This window comes from Homalodisca vitripennis, chromosome 3 (genome assembly GCF_021130785.1).
Source record: "Homalodisca vitripennis isolate AUS2020 chromosome 3, UT_GWSS_2.1, whole genome shotgun sequence".
Taxonomy (NCBI): domain Eukaryota; kingdom Metazoa; phylum Arthropoda; class Insecta; order Hemiptera; family Cicadellidae; genus Homalodisca; species Homalodisca vitripennis.
In genome coordinates, this window is record NC_060209.1 from 26,112,853 (window position 1) to 26,132,929 (window position 20,077).

The 20,077-nt window shown below is 32.6% G+C and overlaps 1 protein-coding gene across 1 annotated transcript in view; it reads left to right on the forward strand.

The window, feature by feature from the left end:
- Positions 1 to 205: 205 nt before the first annotated feature.
- The window catches only part of LOC124358122 (orexin/Hypocretin receptor type 1-like), a 38,742-nt gene continuing 18,870 nt past the window's right edge, over positions 206 to 20,077 (forward strand). Inside the window, 4 exon segments of the mRNA XM_046810415.1 lie at positions 206 to 330; positions 8,478 to 8,581; positions 16,698 to 16,822; positions 16,824 to 16,902. Of these exon segments, the coding sequence (XP_046666371.1) occupies positions 206 to 330; positions 8,478 to 8,581; positions 16,698 to 16,822; positions 16,824 to 16,902 (433 nt within the window).

Below are 20,077 nucleotides of genomic sequence, written 5' to 3' on the forward strand. Positions count from 1 at the left end.
TCGCTCCTGATGTGTGTTGGTATGGTGATTGATCTATTTTTTGTTCTCTAATATAAACTCTGACGAAATTAATAGTGAAATCAAAACCACTGAAGAACTTCATTTTCATAGTCTTCAACTTCTAATAAAATTGTGTAGTTAATTAAATTTAAAAATTTATTTTTTTACTATTCTATAATTCCATTGCACAATGGGGTAGCATAAAATGAGAGTTTCCCGGCGGCCGATGACGTCCATGGCTTTGGCCCCTGCGAGTGAGGGGGAGGTGGCTCGCGTCTTGCGGAGTCTCAAGGCGAAAAAGTCCTGTGACATCCAAGGAGTATCGTCATGGTTAGTTTAAACAATGCTCCAAGCAATTGTTGGCACCATTGACCAAACTGATCAATTTTTCATTTGAAACAGGCACCTTTCCAGACAAACTGAAAATTGCGAAAATCATTCCGATTTTCAAAAAGGACGATCCTTGTGTGACTAGCAATTATCGTCCAATTTCTGTTTTGCCTGCCATCAGTAAAGTCTTTGAAAAAATATTTTTGGCACGACTGGAAACTTTCCTCTCAAGATTTGAAATTCTCGATCCAGAACAATATGGATTCAGAAAAAACAGATCAACAGTCGATGCAGTCACAAACCTTGTTGAACTCGTTGTCGATGGGTTGGAGAGAAGAGAACATGTGCTCAGCATATTTCTTGACCTCTCCAAAGCCTTTGACTGTGTGCACCATGCGACACTGCTGCACCAGTTAGAGGAATGCGGCATTCGAGGTTTGCCGCACAAATGGGTCATGTCTTATCTCAGTGACAGGGTCCAGTGTGTACAGATCGAGAATGTCCTGTCAGACAAAACACAAGTAACCCAAGGTGTTCCCCAGGGATCAATTCTTGCCCCAGTTCTTTTTAATCTCTATGTCAACGGACTGAAATCATCTATCCAGCATGGTAAAGTGATTCAGTACGCTGATGACACGACTATTTGTGTAAAGGCAAAATCAGCTGCTGAATTAGAACTCAAATCATTTCTTGATCTAAATCTTTGCATTCAACATTTCAATGAAATGAACTTGCAAGCAAACAATTCAAAGTCAAATTTCATCAAATTTTGTTTTCAGCAGCGCAATGAACAAAACAAAATCACTGTGATGGTGGATGATGAACTCATTGAAGAAACATCTTCCACAAAGTTCCTTGGAATACATCTTGACAAGGAGTTGACTTGGAACGGTCACATTGACAACGTTTGCTCTAGAGTTAATTCAGGCATTTATGCTTTGCGTAACCTAGCACAATTCTGCTCCCTTGAACTCTTAAGAACAGCCTATTTTGGCTTGGTCCATACTCACTTGGAGTACGGAATCAGACTTTGGGGTAGCTGCTCTAAATACAAGCTGGAAAGGGTATTTAGACTTCAGAAAAGAGCTGTCAGAACCATCTTGAAATTGAAAACAAGAGAGTCGTGTAGAGAAGCATTTAGGGAGCTTAGATTATTGACTTTACCCTCCCTCTATATCTTGGAGGTCGCTCTGTACTGCAGGTCAAGGTGCACTTTGACTCAAGGCAGGGATGTTCACTCATATGATACTAGAGGTAGGGACAACTACAGAATTCAACCACACAGAAGTACAGCCTTTGAACGGCTGCCATCTCAAGTTGGTGTCAAAGTAATCAATTGCCTTCCTGAATGCATCAAAAATCAAAACCTGAATCTTTTCAAGACTCGTTTAAAGCATCTTTTGGTGTCTAGTGCCTTTTACACGATTGAGGAGTTTTTTTCAATACCGCTGGGACAATTAGTAACCCCCCTACCCGATATTCTGGTGTTGAGAGTGTGATTGTTTGCATGATTGATTGTTGAGAGATGTATGTATGTTTGAGTGAGCTTCAATGTGTATGAATGGCTAGGAAGAATATGACGCTTGCAACACAATTGTAAAATTGTAACAAATGCAATAAAGAATTTATTATTATTATTATTATTATTATTTATTGAAAAAAGGCTCCACACACAAAAAAATCTATATGATATTTAATACTTATAAAAATAGTTTTTTTTTATTTTTCCGTTGCTCATCCATTCACTTGTTGGTTTCTGTTGCTACATAATATTCTTGATAATCTTGACACCATCTGTGGTTTTCAATGGTGTCTTCTCCTGTTTTTTTTATTATGTACATACTTCTATTCTTGGCGTGTTACTAGGTAAAAAGCCGATAGGGTCCAGCTGGTATGGTTTATAACCCTGTACTAGTAGAAGTATAACCATATAAACCTCTAATGTCTGTGACGAGAGGCAATTTGCTTTGTAAAAGAATATTTTTATTGAAATCATTGGGGTAATATTTCCTAAGAAAGATATTTATAGTCAGCCACTATAGTTTTTGTGGAAGTCGAAATGGTAAGAATATCGACAGTGTTATAAATGTGAAGTAATATTTTTTTCTCAGATCATATCCATTCAAGTACGACCAGATAAACAAAACCGCAAGACATATAAATAATAGTTATACGAGTATCGCTGTCAGATAGGTAGATACATAGACTGAAAGTAGCTGTTTTCAGGTTCTGTATTTGATAAACTGTATATTGTACTTTTTTGAAAATTTACTATTGCCGAATGCGTTAACGATGTTCATATTTAAATGTACGACATAAATATATGTGTCAAATTCATACCATAAATAATAAAATATGATTGAAATATTTATTATATATTTTGTAAATAAAATTTAATAAATGCAGCTATTTCTTTGTTTCATACGCAATTTTGTGGGAAAATTCCTGAAAAAATATCATTTTAGCCAAGCTGTCCAATAAGATTCGCTCATAGTTATAAATACGAGAAAGCAGCGTTAATTATTATCAGTACCTTCATTAAAACATTTACATTCATTAGTTTCTATGTTTAACAAAGACATCGCGATGAGTTAAATACTGAGTCCTTGTCCTCAGTTTCAGAACAACAGGGATCGCGTGACAGATTCTACAACCTCTCTAGATCATCTTCGTACAATGTGTAGCACAATAAACGAGCTCGCATTGAAACACAGCTCTGGTGACAATTACAAACATTAGCGTTAATTACCTACCTCGCTCTCCCCATGTAAACGTTAAATGATTAAACCTTTGTTGTATGAAACATGTAGATGTCATAGTAACAGTATGCATTAGTTGCTAAGGCATGTTTTGGCATAAATCCATTACATGCACTAAATTTTCAATGGTAATTATATCTTTCGAATCAAACCACCCTTTCTGCTATGTCAACGAACCCACTTCTAGGACTATCAGGTAATCAATTACCACAGTTACAGATAACAATAAAGTTATGTTTTCATAATGAAACGTTAGTGCATGTTTACTCTAAAAATTTAATTCAATTCGACTAGAAAGCTAAGATAAAAATACAATTTAAAGTTATATTAAACTGATTGATTTCTCCGAAACGTCATATTGTAGTCTCTATAACTGGCTGAGCGTTAGCAAATATATAACTAGTAGGACTGACAAAAGTTCCATTCTTCTGGTCTGTCTGCTTGGTCACGCGATATCTCGATGGTTAACTGTAGCCTTGAACTTTTGCATTTTATTTACTTTCTATATTACTTTTTAATATTTTTATTATTTTTAATGTTTAATTTCTTAGAGACAAAAATGCTACATAGATACATATAAAAATGTTTAGTTTATAAGAAGAAATATTTTCCCATAAAACATAAAACTTGTTTCCTTCTTTAATTTTTCATTACTGTCCACAAGTGTGATTTTAAAATAAAAATACTATTTTTCGATAGTTAACAAAAGTAAAAGCTTTAATTATTATGTAAGTGTAGATATTATAGCTTGTATACATACCTAAAATACAAAAACTGCTCAAATGAACAAAGAACAAAATAAACTCTTGATTTAATCAAGCAATATTAAATTCCCGAGCTAAATAAATGAATATAACATTAGGATGTGGGAAGCTTTGTACACTCAACATATTACAAATAAAAATTTGTTAAAAACCATATAGCTGTTTTTTAACCAGGAAAGGCAACTGTTAGAATACAAATAAACTCAGCTGTCCTTGATCTATAATAAAAAGTGTTGTACCATTGTATATGGCGTGAAATTATCTACATATTTTGCATATTGAGAATTCTTTTAAGTGCTAAAATTGAATTTGTGAAGGAAACAAACTTTTTTCCGGAAATTTGCCATCGTTCAGTGATACAAAAAATCAGTAACATCACGTTTCGAGATCTGCAATCTGATCTCTTCTTCAGATAAATAACTAACCTAAGACATAATTAATTACAAACTAGGTTAAAATAAACAAAATCATACTAGAGCGTTTTGACACGCGTAAGTCTGGAATCACAACCGCCATGTTGTGTGTCAACTTCACTAACTCTAAAACATGCACTTGATAAAAAAATAAAAACAACACTAAATATCAAAACTGAACTACAGAATACAGGTCAATTAGGCCTGCATTCATGGGCCAACCACCTACGACTGACCAGAGCCCAATAGCAAATGGCGATTGCCACGGCAGAAAAAAGATTACAAATAACTAATATGTTTGATACTTTTGGTTTTCTTTTTAGTTCATTTTTCATAGTGGCAACCAAAGTGGCCTAATCTCGACCGATGGTTGACTGATTGGTTGGTCCGCCAATTTAATGTATGTAGCCTCGATTAATTTCCTTTTGAATAAATGAGATTTCCGATGTATTGTGTTAGCTTCACACCAATTCATATAAAGGTCTTCGGACCAACATTGGTGTGCAATTTTTAACTTTTCTGTTAGACCCTTTCTTGTGTTTTTTGTGTGTGTTCTTTTATCCTTAAATGTAAAGGTCTTTTTGTCTCGCCTATGTATTCCCCATTGCAACTAACTTTTATTCTGTATACACAGTTTTTGGAATTCTGTGTGCCATTTTTTGATTTTTTACGAGACGTTGTATTAGAGTATTGTGTGTTTTAAACGCAGTTCTAATGTTTTACTTTCTACCTACCCTTCTAATTTTCTCCGATACCACCGGCACATAAGGGGTTGACATAAACGCAAATTTATCACTATTCTGTTTTCTGACTCAAGAATGATTCTTCTAGTTCGTTTGCACTTATTTATTACTAATTGAGGGTATCCATTGCGTCTAAGATTCGATTAAAATTTTTTAAATTCCTCTTTTAATCCATCTTTATCTGAGCATAAGCTCTTTGCGCTATGAAATAACGAGTAGGCCACTGCTTCTTTGACAACTATTTTATGGTTTGATTGATAATTTAAATATTTTCCTGTGCGTTTTCGTTCGAAAAATAGTAGTCTTAAGGACACCACTATTATCTTGATACACACATCCAAAAAAGGAAGCCTGTTTTGGACTTCCACTGCCATTGTGAGGTGGATGGAAGGAGAAATACTATATTTATGTGATTCAAAAGCTTATTCAATTCAGTGTCTCCATGAGGAAAAATAACAAATGTACCATCCTCATACCTCCAAAAAATCTTCGGCTTGAACTGAGCTGAAGCCAAGGTTTTTTGCTCAAATTCCTCCATAAAGATATTGGCGATAATATGAGAAAGTGGAGAACCTATTGCCATCCCCTCATGTGGACGGTAAATTTGACCCTTTAACTTAAAATAACTGCATTGAGTGCGTAGTTCTAACAGTTCCACAATTACTGGCACGGTAAGTGCAGTTCCTTCCCTTAATGTCTGGTCTTCTTTGAGACGTGATTCAATGATTTTTAGAGCTTCTGGAACTAGACTTTTAACGTCAAAACTTAACGTCAAACTTACTAAGTTTGTCAGTTTCAGTCATATTTTGACTTCTCCCCAAAATCCCTGTGATTTTTAATAAAAGAGTTAGTTTTTCTACCAATGGTGATAAAAATGTAATTATGTCTTAGGTTACTTAATTACCTGAAGAAGAGATCAGATTGCAGATCTAGAAACATAGTGTTACTGATTTTTTGTACTACGGAACGATGGAAAATATCCGAAAAAATCCTGTTTCCTTCACAATCCTTCCATCGTCAAAAACGAACTTCAAACAAAGAACTAAATTTGTTTTTGAATATTTTAAAACACCGCCGGTAGGTGTAGAAATTGAAATATTGTATAATTGTGTAACACAGCACTGTGCAGTATTCTGCCAAGGTTCATTGTTTTATCTTAAATTCGTTATGTTATATAAATCCTTGTTTACAAAAAACACATACAGATAGCAACTACAAAACGGTGCTAGATAGGACACATTTCATCGTGATTATTTCTTGTTTTTTATCTACTGAAAAATGTATTAACGTTTAATCAAATGGTTTTGAGGCACCCTCTGTATTTGTGTAAACGATAAATCGCTTTAAACATTAAATTATATCAAAATAATGGTTGAAATAAATTTACCTTTTTGACATATTTAGAACATACCGCATCAGTCTAATATAGTACAATACAAGACCATTTTTCCATTTTCAATTTTTGCTGTAACAAGACTTTAATCGGTTGGCACTGTTTTAATTCGGGAATAACTTTAGCCACTCCAATAAAGTCGAAATGAAGCTTTGTAGAAGACTATTGTGCGTTATAGTAGTTCCATTTAGCTTTTGGCAGATAACAGATTATTTATAAATACTTGTGAGCACATAACAAGCACAGTTTTATATTTAAGGCTAATGTCTTCATGGGGTAACATAAGGAGATAATGTATGAAATGCGTTATAACAGAATGCGCAGAAATGCAGAATACACAGAGCACGTTCACAGCTAAGCTTCATGAATGTGGGGAATCTATTCATAAGACAGGCTGCGTCTTCTCTACACGCAATATAGCGGCCGACTATTGTCAACTTTGCACATTGTGAATGCTGCTTATTAATTGCTCAATGTTTAACTCCTTGTCAAGAGCAGGACGGCAGTTTGGTTGTTCATACCTTGCGTCATTATGAGGTGTAATTACTTTATGTTCAACTATATACATTTTAGATCGTAATTGTACTAGTTAATTCTTACAATTTACTATCACTAAATTCAATAATTACTTTAACTGTTTCACTGAATGGGAAACATTGTTGCATATATTACAACATAAATATAATATAATAATATGTCCAACATCAGGAAACGTTTCAATTTCATGAAGTACTTTAAACGGTACAACAGATGTTTACATTTAGTTGCTAACCCAAATAATACAATCACTAGTATCTATGTTATTGTTATTGCTTTCATTTTATCCTAATATTAATTGCTGCAAAATGTCTTATAGAGTATATACTACAAACATAATCGGCATACTCATTAAATACAGGCTATAAAAGAAATCTCTCTGTACACTCTTGAGAATATTGTTTCTTGGATGAAAAATAGGAAATATCCAAATGTAACTACTTGTCTATATTTTTCGTACCCACTTTCGGTCCATTTGGGTGTTTATTAAAGAATTATATTTAAAAACTAATTAAACCGAGTATATAAATTAACATATTCATCATAATGTTTTATCTGTTATTAGTTTCATTGTTGAACTGGTACCTTATTGTGAAGAAAGCTGAGATTGGAATTGCATGGTCGGAGTAAACTTGCTATATAGGCCTATTTTTCAATTTGAGCATATAAAGTGTCATTGGATTGATATAAAAAGTTTGTAAAAAAAGGATACTTTTGTCAATTTGTTGTAAAATTATTACTATTAAAGGTATAATAGTTTAAATAATTTAAATAACCGACACTTAGAAATTTCATTTAAAAAGCGAACAAACTTGTTTTATTGGTAGATATTATCCCAAGTTTAATAGATTTTACTAAATATCGGTTAAAGTTTTTTGACTAGTTTTTAAATAAAATTTTTCTTAAAGACAGACGTTAAACAAAAAGTGATAGATCATTAGGAACAATATCATTTAGTTTGTGAAGAGAGTTGTGTAGGCAGGATATTACGCTGGTATGTAAACCTGATAACTGCAGTAATTTATTCCTGATTTAGAGTAGTTTTTATGTAAGAGTAGTATTATTACGACTCATGTGATAAAAATACTGCGAATAGCGTGTGCACATAAGTGAAAACTTTCGCTGGTTATTCTACAATATAGTTACCATATTCCTGGAAAAAATATTAAAATAGTTATTAATAATAGGATATACCCAGTGGTTTGGCTGTGACTAAATTTTCAATATTACCATTTCCCCTTTTTTACATTAACGTTGACAACACATTGAAGTGTGTTGATGAGGTAAAACAGCACTTAGTTTGGCAATTGCCCTTGTTATCGTTTAAAAAATATTTAATTTCTTCCTTTGAGTGTTCAGTAGCATCAAATTAATTTGTAACGAAAAAAAATATATTTAGAGCTCTAACCTTTTAAATACTGTACGCTTACTTTCATGCTAATTCTTTCAAAATTATTTTTACATGTATTTAAATTGATAATATTCATCTTTGCATTTACTTTTTATTGGGAACATAAACGATTGTATTAATATTACAGGGAGAGGTCACGTGATCACGAGTGGTTTACTGTAGAGCTGTACGTGTCAATTAGGATCACTTCAATGTATTGTAGCACGGACCATGCGGCTCGCAACAGTTACAGTCAATTGTCCAAAAGGGTTTATTGTACAGAGAGCTTGTGCCCTTTCAATATATTTTTCAGCTTATTTGTTAAGACTAGTGCTATTTAGTATTCTTTACTACTAACTTTGCTAATTACTAATTACTAATGATAACTAATGATAGCATTAGTTAAGTGAGGACCTTGATAGAATATTTGTAGCGATGGTAAATAAATTGGTAACAATATAGAGATCTTAAGCGTTCTATATGGAATTTTATATCATCCTATATCATTAAAAATAAATACGAGGCATACTGAGCAGGTCAGCGGACTGATGAAAGGGTTGCTAGTTGGGTCCTGTCGCTAGTCCGACACTCGGTCAACTTCCGTTGTTTAAATAAAACTGTTTTTGGCCATCCCTATTAAACGGAAGAAGAAAGTAGAAAATTTGACATTAACTAGAAAACAATCGCTTTGAAGTGATGAGCGTATAATTTTACAAATGACTCCAGGTATAAAATCGTATTGATTTGATTATGTACCATATTTAATGAAAATAAAAGGATATTCTATTCATATTGACGATATTAAATTAACAAAATAATATCGTTAATGTAATGACTAACTAAAAGATTCATCAACTCCCAACAAAAACCATGAAATTTGGTATACGACCTTTATTATAATTTACTTTAAACTGTACATTTTAGGAAATATTAGGTATGAAATTCAGGACTTAAACTAAAAAAGTTTCTATTGCATAAAATGTAAGCAATATCAAGGCAAATCATGACCTGATTATTAGAGGTGCATAAGTTGAAATTAGGTTCGTAGACCAAATTTAAAACTAGGTAAAATTAGTTTTTAAGTATAAAAAAGTGTAATAGATTAAAAGCATATTTTTATTATAAGGTACAATAATTGTTTTCACACTAGCAATATAAATTTCAATGAAATAATTTATTATAATAATTAAATGTATGCGTCTTAAAATATAACTTCCTTTTTTCAATTTCATTTTTGACAACTGAGTAATAATAAATTTCCGAGCAGAAATTATTGAATTTAATATTTTGTGAGATAACTTGGTTACTCAGCAGATTATAAGAAAAAGAACCAATCAACAGTATTCTAGTTAAGAACGTTAGAAGATTATTAGCTTTTTAAAAATCAAATTTTATCTAGTATTAATAATTTAAACTATAAACTATTATTATTATTAATAACCTATAAACTATAAAATAATTTTGATTTATGTACTCCTACAATGACTTTATCAATCGGAAAATACAACCGTTAGAAAGCAAATAGCCTCATCTACTCTTCAGTTTCCGATAAAATTAAGATTAACAATTCTAATAATAAATCCAGATCAGTGATATGCACATCAACACGTTAGAGTGGATCGCTGATTAGGAACAAGTTGAGCGACCATAACAGAGAGCAACAAAACTGGTGTTGGAGCGAGCTTCTATTAGCTTAATGGGAATCGCATTACCTCTTCTTGTCTGCCTCAAACACATTCCGTCCATTAGGAAACTGTCCGTTCTGTCGTAACCATCTGCTGAATGTAAACGATTACTTCGATAAGTTTCCAAATTTGTTTCCTTAAAAACGTTTAAATATGCAATAAAAATAGAATTAATATTTTAGTGTACGTATTTAGTATACTGAATGGTTTCAGTACAAAAATAATGATTAAAATTAATTTTAATATGGATAGACTGTATTAAAAAACCTTTCGCATTGTAATGTAATAAATTCAATGATTAGGCATTTGTAATTTATATCCATATCTACTATTATAATTAAACACATATATACGATTAAACACATATAAGTAAACGATTACTTTAAGTTTCGAAATTTGTTTTCTTAAAATAGTTTTTAGTGTGCATTGACAATTGAATTAATACTTTATGTACATATTCAATATTCACGATTCATTATAAACACAATTATAAAGATTAATTGTATGTATTTGCTGTGTTCCAAACCTTTCGTATTCCAATATATACTAGATTTAAATATTAAACATTTAAAATTCTCATATATTTCTACTTTTTGAAAAAAAACACTTATTTAATTGTATTCTACTTGTAAGGAGTTTTTAACACTACCATGACCAAAGGATAATTGTAATATGATACTTTAAAAGGTGAGTACAAACTTTAAGTTTAAAACCAAACAATCTGGTTTTTCTTAAAGCGAAAGATGAATTTCCACTAAGAAAGAAATCGATCGTCAGCCAAAATATTTATGTTAGAGAAATGGGGCAGTTTAAAAAAGAATATTAAACAACAAATTTTACCCTCATCTATTCTTAGCTTCACACACTTAAAACCAACTGTCATTGATGGAAATTAATGTTAAATTTGTGTATCGCCATACAGAAACCGTCTAAAAGCAGCGAATTTATATACTCGTATATCTCTATCTAGTCAAATGACAGTGATATGACTAATATTTATGTGTACGACGGTCATTGTAAAGTGTGTCAAGTTAAGAAATATATATTATTCGATAATGTTTACTCCACCATCGAGGATGACTATTAATTTCTTTCTGAGGAAAAACTCCTCTTTTCATTACAGGAAAAAACACATTGCCACTAAAAACTTCCATCAGACTTTATTCTGAATAAACATTTTTTCCAATAAATTTGTGAAGGAAATTCTTTGATTCTTGAAAAAAAAAAAACAAATGTTTAGTTATCATTTATTTAAATGGTGATAAACTAGAATTTCACTGGTGATAGTGCAAACCAATACTTATGTTTCCTGCCATAACTACGTAGTTCACAACTTAATTAACATATGCTTTGGACTGGCAACATTTTAGCTAACATATTCGTATCTGATTCCTTCTGAATAGTATACAGTAACTAATATCGGTTACAGTGGATGTCATTGAGTTATGTAGATTCCGCGCAAAGTATCTAAGAAACATTCGTAATAATATGCCACCTCATTCATCAGATAATATTTTTAACCCTTTTAGTGCCAAGCATAATTTGTTACAGTTATACTGAAAGTGCCAGGCCTTCACACACCTGTCTGTACCAAGATTGCCAGCCACTTTTGGCCAAAAAATTACTCATTTTCTTTAAAAAAAACTCTAACTGGACCATTTTTTAGGATAAATTCATATTTCTTTTTTTTATATTACTCCTAGATAATTGTATTTTTCAAAAATATAATTAATTATACAACCAAATTTGTTTATTAATTTTTTTAAGGTAAAAATACTCAGTAAAAAGTAAAAAGAATATATATTTTTTGAGTTTGACTTGAAATACAGTACATAAAAAATCACATTAGCACAACATTAGGTACATGACTCAATTCCTCATTTAATTCTGAACAAAATCTCAAAATTTTAAAATGCTAACTTAAAAAAAAACATATAAAATTTTACTTACTAGGAAAACATTCCATTTTGTGAATTAAATGTCAACTAATGTTTCTGGTTACTATAACAATATTAGTTAGTCAACCTTGCAAATATTTTCACTTTTCATTATCGTATCTTGTTTTTTGAAAGAATAAAAATTAATTGTTCACTTATAAACACTAAAAATAACAAGTAACTATTTACATATATGTACACATAGAAAAATCATGAACAAAAAATATCACTCACAAAACTGTCAGAGAGATAATCATTTTCTACAATTTGAAGTATTGTGTTTTCACTAACTGGTGAATGGGAACGTTTCATGGTTACACATAAGAAACTAACAGATTGTACTACAATCAAAACATTCACAAACAATGCAAGTACAACTGATCACAGCTGACGATCAGCAACAGGTGATAGAACAAAATAAACAGATTAGCCAACTTGAAAATCAAAATACGGCTATTATGTTTTGGCGTATGAATTAAACAAAGTAATAATTGGAAAGATTGTTTTATTGTGATTCCAAAACACTACTGATATGTTTATTTTATTACTAAATATATTTTTAATCTTTTTTTTACAAAACGTCCTAAAAATAGGACGCTGGCAATCTATGCATAAACTGCCGACGTCCTAAAAATAGGACGCTGGCAATCTTCATACAATTATCCAACGTCCTAATTTTAGGACGTTGGCACTAAAAGGGTTAATCTATGTACATAAAATTGTAAACCCAAAGAATACTAATATTTTTGAAGCAAAAGCGATAAAGTAAAATAACACATAATATAATTCTTCGCCCCACCAACGATTTCTCAAATTATAGAAGTAGATATAATATATGTTACTAATATGTTATAACCGTGTTAGGTTTATATTTGTATCTGTTAAATTTTCTTTAGAAACTATTTAATATTTATAGTTTATATACGAAAATGTGGTAGTACTAATACCAAATTCAAATAAAATCGAAGGTTCAGTTTAGTGTTTACTGTAAAAGACTATAGTTGGGTTCAGAACAAATCACCTATAATTCCGCAGACTGAAACACAAGTACCTGGTCAGCTGTACTTTTATAGACTAAGCTGTAATAACCTTTCAGAATGTGTAACATATTTCACCTTTTGTGACATTGTATAACCTGGTTGATAAATAATTATGTGTTAATACGTTACTTGTTAAGTTCTGTAATAAAATACAAGGTAAGAGTACGCCACTTTAAGTGCTACGTAATACGCTTCGCTGAAGTGGCAAGCAAAAAGTGAATTCTGTATTAAATACGTTCTTAAGACATCCAGGGGAATAAATAGAGACAAACAGAAAATATTTTGCCAGGCTGATGCTGTCTTTGCTAATAACCAGTCAAAGTAAAGGCATGCACCGTCATTGCAGCGTGTCATGAAATTTCATGGTAAAATAGTCTATAGTTCAATTTTTTCCTTAGACATCCTATAGAATAAAGGCATATGTACAAAAAAACAGCCACAATGGTGATAAATGTATAGTCAAACGCAAATTTTTTATACAAACGTTAAGCTTTGGGTAAAATTTCAAGTTTATAGGTTATTTTTGAGAAATTGAACAGAAATAAAGTACATTTTTAACAGATTGAACGATAGCAAAATAAGAAAAACTTCAAGTCTCTAGGCAAATCCATTCTCGTGATATCTTATGAAAGATGTGCTTTGCTAGCGTTTAGCCAAATCAAATGGACAGACATGAAGCATAATTGAGATAGTTCTTAAAAAACCCCTTATCTAAAAAAAATTGGTAAGTCTCTAGCAAATTTCGTTCTTGAGATTTCCTGTGGAAGACAAATAGGCAAAAAGTATAATTTTGGCAAGCTCTCTGTCAAAGAAAAATATACACTATTTCCATTCAATAGCTCAATAATTTTAGAGATATCTTGGCTAATGTTTGGCTAATTCTCAGCCAAATCCCGTAAGGAGACATGCACCTATACTCGGATTCGAACATATTTTTTGTATTCCAGATAAAATTCTCGAAATAATAATTCTTTAAAATTACTGCTTATAACTGGCAATATTAATTTGTAAACCAATTATAAATGAGAAAAAAATATCAAACCTATACTAAATATATAGAAAATTCTAGAATATTAATTATAAATCGTAACGGTGACTAACTGCTATCGTAATTGCAGTTTACTGTGTTTACTTCAAATCAAACTTGTTCATATCGAGTGTATAGTACTTACAATTATGTTTGGTTAGAGTAAGTGCTATTTGGAGTGTGTTTTTGGTGTGTGATGGTGTGTCATTGGTCAATTTTATCACTTATAATAGTTTGTTGCATTTTTTAAAGAAATTAATTAACTGGTGTGATGGACTTACATTCCAAGACAAAAAAACCCTGTGACAAAAAAAATTGTGTTGGTAACCCTGACGGCAGATGAGATCGTCCCCTATTGGTCAGTTAAATGACGTGAGGTCCTCTCCGTCTGGGACTGCGTGGAGTGGACACTGTAGCCAGTAGTGTTTCCGTGAAAGCTTTCACTCGTTCATCAAAGTGCGGTCAATATATAGAGCTCCTTGATATGAGCTCCAATGTACAGATGGAATCCCTTGAACCACGTGACCCACGTAGGGAGAGGGAGAGAGGAGAGAGAGAGAGAGAGAGAGAGAGAGAGAGAGAGAGAGAGAGAGAGAGAGAGAGAGATGTCGCAAATCAGCCTTAGGATCCGAAATAAATGTACCACCCCATGAACCTAGCTAAAATCAGAAAGACGTCATTGACTTGGCATCGCTTCTTATAAATACCGGGTCTTTTTCGTTTAAGGGCCAGCACTTTACAAACATACTATACCTGACTGACAGTGCATTTAATCGTTTTTTTTTTTGTGTTATTAGTTCGTAGGGCAGTAGTCCAGGTACTACTACTTCTAGTATAAACTCGTCTTATCTTATCAGTGATAAACGCGCGCCGCTTATCTTTTGCCTGTAATGAAACCTGCGTTAGTTCTGTCTGAGTTTTGTGTTAAAGTGTGGTGAGTTGATCTGGGCTTGGACTTTGCAAGCTCGAGTTAATTTTTTTTCTAAAAGAGCAAGCAGCGCAAAGCGCTGCGCAGCGGGCAAGCATCGTGTGATCTGAGTTTTGAATAGGCAAGCTAGGGTCTTTTGTGCTGGCCCTTAAACGAAAAAGACCCTAAATACCTGTTCCTAATTGTATTGCTAACCTGGTCCTAGGCACATTTTATGTTTTATTCTACAATATCAAGGAATCGAAGCTACATCCAATACCGGATTTAAATCTCATTATTTTATTCTTACCTCGATAGCATCTCGATCATTCACAGAGATAAATGACCGAATATTGTTATCTTGATTGAATAACCAATATTTCTGTCATTATGTTGATATAAATCGTATTTTACTACATACATACTTATTTTCGGAAAAATATAAATTTTATTTTTCGAAGGAGAAATAAGGACATTTTTTTTACTTACACACCTGATGTTGTTAGTATTGTGAAACGATTGTGAACTGCAGTGCAGGTTGGTATGTTTCCAAGTCCTGTGATCATACCGTAAACAATTTGCTCGCTGTGGACGAGGAACGCGCGGTTGTCACTGGGTGCAACATGCGGCTGTTTCCACTTTGTCACAAGTGAGCGCCGCACACGGGATATATCAGTGACATGTTATTTATCATCGAAAACTACAGGCAATAGCATTTGTAATATTGAAAATATGCAGGGATATGTGCCATGTATTGTAAACAACAGTGACGTTTATGAAAAAAAGGAACACGAGATTGAAATAGAATGCAAATATTTTAATTTGTTGGAAAAGCACATACCAATTTAACTGTTTTTTCAACCATTAGTTAGTACTTAACGGTAGTCCGTTAAGGTACGCTTTTATCATATTTATAACTTAACTACTAACGTATCAATATTTCATGTTTTGGTATTTCGGATTCATAATTGAATTACAGAGTGGTATAAGGTCGTATTCCATAGTTTTATATTGTTCCACATTCGTGACGGGTAAGATAGGCAGCATAATGGGCTGGTAAGGAACCAAGAAAGTAGAAAGGAGAATGTCGTTAACGACTGCCGTTAAATATAAATTTTATATAGGTTTTAGAATATTTTTAGATCAATAAATATTGCCATTTTGTCACGATTGAGTCGTTGTTCAAGATACTTCGATTAGCATGCAGGACACGTGGGTAGATACAAACAAGGTAAAGGACTTCATCAACTACTGTCATTTACAATGTTGAAAGGATTTAAAGGTATTCTGAACCGAAACTGCGTATTTTACAACTTTTCCAGATAATGGAAGTTATTAAACATTTTCTTAAATATAAAAGGGAAAAGAGAAAATAATTATTCAATTACAATTGTTATGTATAAATATGAATTACCTTCTTCTTAACTTGATGATTCATAACGCTCTCCTCCAAGCTATTTATCCTAGATATTAATTAGATCCACAGAATGATGACAAGACAATTATGACACGTCTTTATTTGGATTAGACGGGATTGCTGCTAGCTAGACCAGACAGAGCCCTTTAATTTGAGGTGTCTCTAATATTAAACCAATGAACTTTATGGTGTGTTTTAGATCTTTATGTTATGCAGGGAGGACCGATAGCTCTCATGTCCGTGTTAGATGGCACAATATCTGTGGTGGCGGTGGTAGGAAACTCGCTGGTCATGTGGATTGTTGCCTCCATAGCCACGTTACGAGTAGTCATATGAACTTTACTTTGTGTTTTAGGTCTTTACGATGTACCGGGAGGACTGATAGCTCTCCTGTCTGTGTTCTATGGCACAATATCTGTGGTGGCGGTGGTGGGCAACTCGCTGGTCATGTGGATTGTTGCCACAAGCAGAAGGATGCAGAAACGTCACCAATTGCTTCATAGCGAATCTGGCTCTTGCCGACATCGTCATTGGCTTGTTCGCTATTCCATTCCAGGTAAGCTTGTCGATTTTACCCAGCAGGGATCACTTCTGGCTGGTTTATACCTACGAGTTGAACCCACCACTGGGCACAGCAAAAACCGATGTGCCACTTCAATCTGGGCAATCTTATGGATGTCCAGTAGCGGCACACCACTAACCACAAATATTGAGATTCTGGGGTCCATGGGCAATTCGATACGTCTAGTCTACTGTGGAAGATGACTCTTGGAGTTGGTGGGGTTTGTTCCCTAACCTCAGAGGTTCTCAACAACCTCAACAAGGATGTGACACCCCCTACCTACTTTGACTGGAGAGACTGGTTCAGAGCAGGCCTCCCCTTCTTCCGGGGAGGCATGACTTTGAGATGTAGTGCCCTAATTCTTCCTCATGGGTCTCGATAGGAGGCGGCCCCTACTACCCTAACCCAACCCATCCTGAATATCCTATAACTCCGGAAGCAGCGCAAAGGTACTTACAGGACTAAGTGCAATTTATAAGCTTCTTATCCTAAGAGAACAAAAAAAGCTTGTCGATGTATCTTATTGTAAAAGCGAACTCTCATTGAATCTATACTGCAATAAAAGACAAGTTCTTATCCGTAGGTTGCTTAAAAATATATGAATATTTTACTGTGTTTGAGTGCTATATTTCAATAGCCTATCTTTGAAACTTATAAAAGACTATGAAAAATTTAGCTATCGTATTAGGAGAACTCTTAATTTAGAAGATTTTCTTTATCTAATTAGTATCTACGTGTTGTCCTGCAGTGTTTAACCTAAACAATGGTAACTGTCAGTAATGTAACTATGAATATAACATAAATCAAACTTATATTAAATACATTAGTTCAATGTTTTACAATAACTTAAGCCAAACTAACATACTTAAAAAAGTTATTCTATGGCCACGGTGTGGTGTGGTCTTCATTTATGTATACCTGAACATTTCCTTATCCTGTATATTGAAGGCATATTTGAGGTATTTGGTCTTCCGATCATATGTTAATTTAGTTATTTAAACGCATATGTGACAGATACGGCCAAATACAATATAATTTAATCGTAAAAAGTAAGGGCTCTGTGGTGTAATGGTAGCATATTCACCCGGCAAGTGAGAGATCCGGGTTCGAGTCCGAGCGGAGCAAGTACTTTTTGTGATTCAATGTTTATTGAAAACATTATATATATATATATATATATATATATATATATATATATATAATATATATATATATATATATATAAATTGTACTATTCAAGTGTTATGTTTTAATAGCCAACCATTGAAGCTTATATCCATGAAAAATGAAGAGATCTTATTAGAAGAACTCTTAACGTAGAAGATTTATTTTTTTTCATTCAGCATATACAGGTCGTCCTGCAGTGATTATCCTAAAACAAAGGTTACAGCCGGTGACGTAATTGTGGGTTGATGGGGGAAGTAGAATTTCAAAGTCCTAGAAATAAAAAAGAAGTTTGAATAATATCAATCAAACTTAAATTAAACACATTAGTTAAATGTTTAAGCAATAAATTAAGCCAAGTTTACATACTTAAAAAAGGTATTCTGTAGCCCCTGTGTGGATTGGTCTTCATGTATACTTCAACATTTCCTTATCCTGTATATTGAGGGAATACATGTTGATAACCATTCTAGGAACAAGTAAACAAGAATCCGCACTGCACCTAATAAGCAATGTTTACCAGCCTGATACAAACTGCTACAGTTTCCTGATGCTTATACAACCCGGTAAATTTAACTGTTATCAGTCATCATTTTGAGTGCTTACAATAACGAAATCGTGTGTTATGAAGAAAATATTCTTTGCACAATAATGCTAATAAAGTTAATTTTGCCTTATAGTCCGACTTTTTATATTTGAAAGAAATATGTAATTTCCGGACATTTGCCATCGTTCAGTGATAAAAAATCCTTCAATCGCCTAAAGAATTAATTCTTTAAATTTTTAATTTAATTTATAAACTATTTCATGCTACCAAAAAATTCATTATATGTAGTGTTTAATAAATACCGAGTTGAGCTAGATTGAAAATGTTTAATTTGATGACGTAAATTTTAGTTTTGTAATTTAGAATTTTCTCTGTATTATATTGATTTATAACAACGTAAAGCAGTCTGCATACATTTATTTAAGGTGAGTCTTTGATGGACTGAATGTCTCACAGTTTGCCCGTGACGAACGTGATTGTCTCAAGGGACGAGATGATGTCAGCTGTCAGGCATTGGCTCTCTTCACTTATTGATCTGCCTCGACTTTAAGTGATAACATGTTCTCGTGTCTTCTTGTATTTATAGTGTTTCCTTGTATAAAACTTTGAATTGGACAGAGTATAATATTGTTATAAAGCATATAGCTGGCTTAAATAGGCAACGATATAAAAAAAACTTGAAATATTCTATCTACTGTATATTATTATAAATACGTATATATTAAACATTTTTTTTATTTTTTTCATCCTAAATAAAAAAATGATTTTTACTTATGCATACAGTAGTTTCGATGCTTCAAATAACCAAACAATTAACTATATTTTGTGGTGTATTCAGATGTCATAAAGTTGGCAAATCTTGTCCACAAATAAAAATTATGTTAAAAGTCATCTGTCTGATTTTAATAAAATATAAAAACTATATATGAGTTGAAAATGAGCCAAAATCCGACTTTTCAGTTTCAAGCTAGTGGTCCAAACGTTTAAAAAGATATTTATATTGGTATTGATTTAATGCGGACGACCAACCGATTAGTTTCATTGTGCATCGAATAATTACTTTAAAAGTGAAAGATATATGAAACCCCTACATACAACCTATTGCAACAACAATAAACAGTATTCACTAAATTATGAATTGGTATTTAATAATTTCAAACTAATTTATGAATTGGTATTTAATAATTTCAAAGCCTCATTTCATTTTCTAGCCTTTTTTCTGTGGAGTTTTGTAAAAAATATCAGTTTAGAATAATATTACTATGTTTTTTTAAAATAAAATAACAAAAAATGTAACAAAATAGGCCAGGTGCTATAGTGAATAATACATTTTATGTATCAATGATTTTTACTTGAAAAGCCAATCTACATCCACATGCCAGAGTTGTAAGTAATTTATTGCATAGGTAATCTAACATATTTAATCTAAATAATTTCCATGAAATACCCTGTATGTATTTGA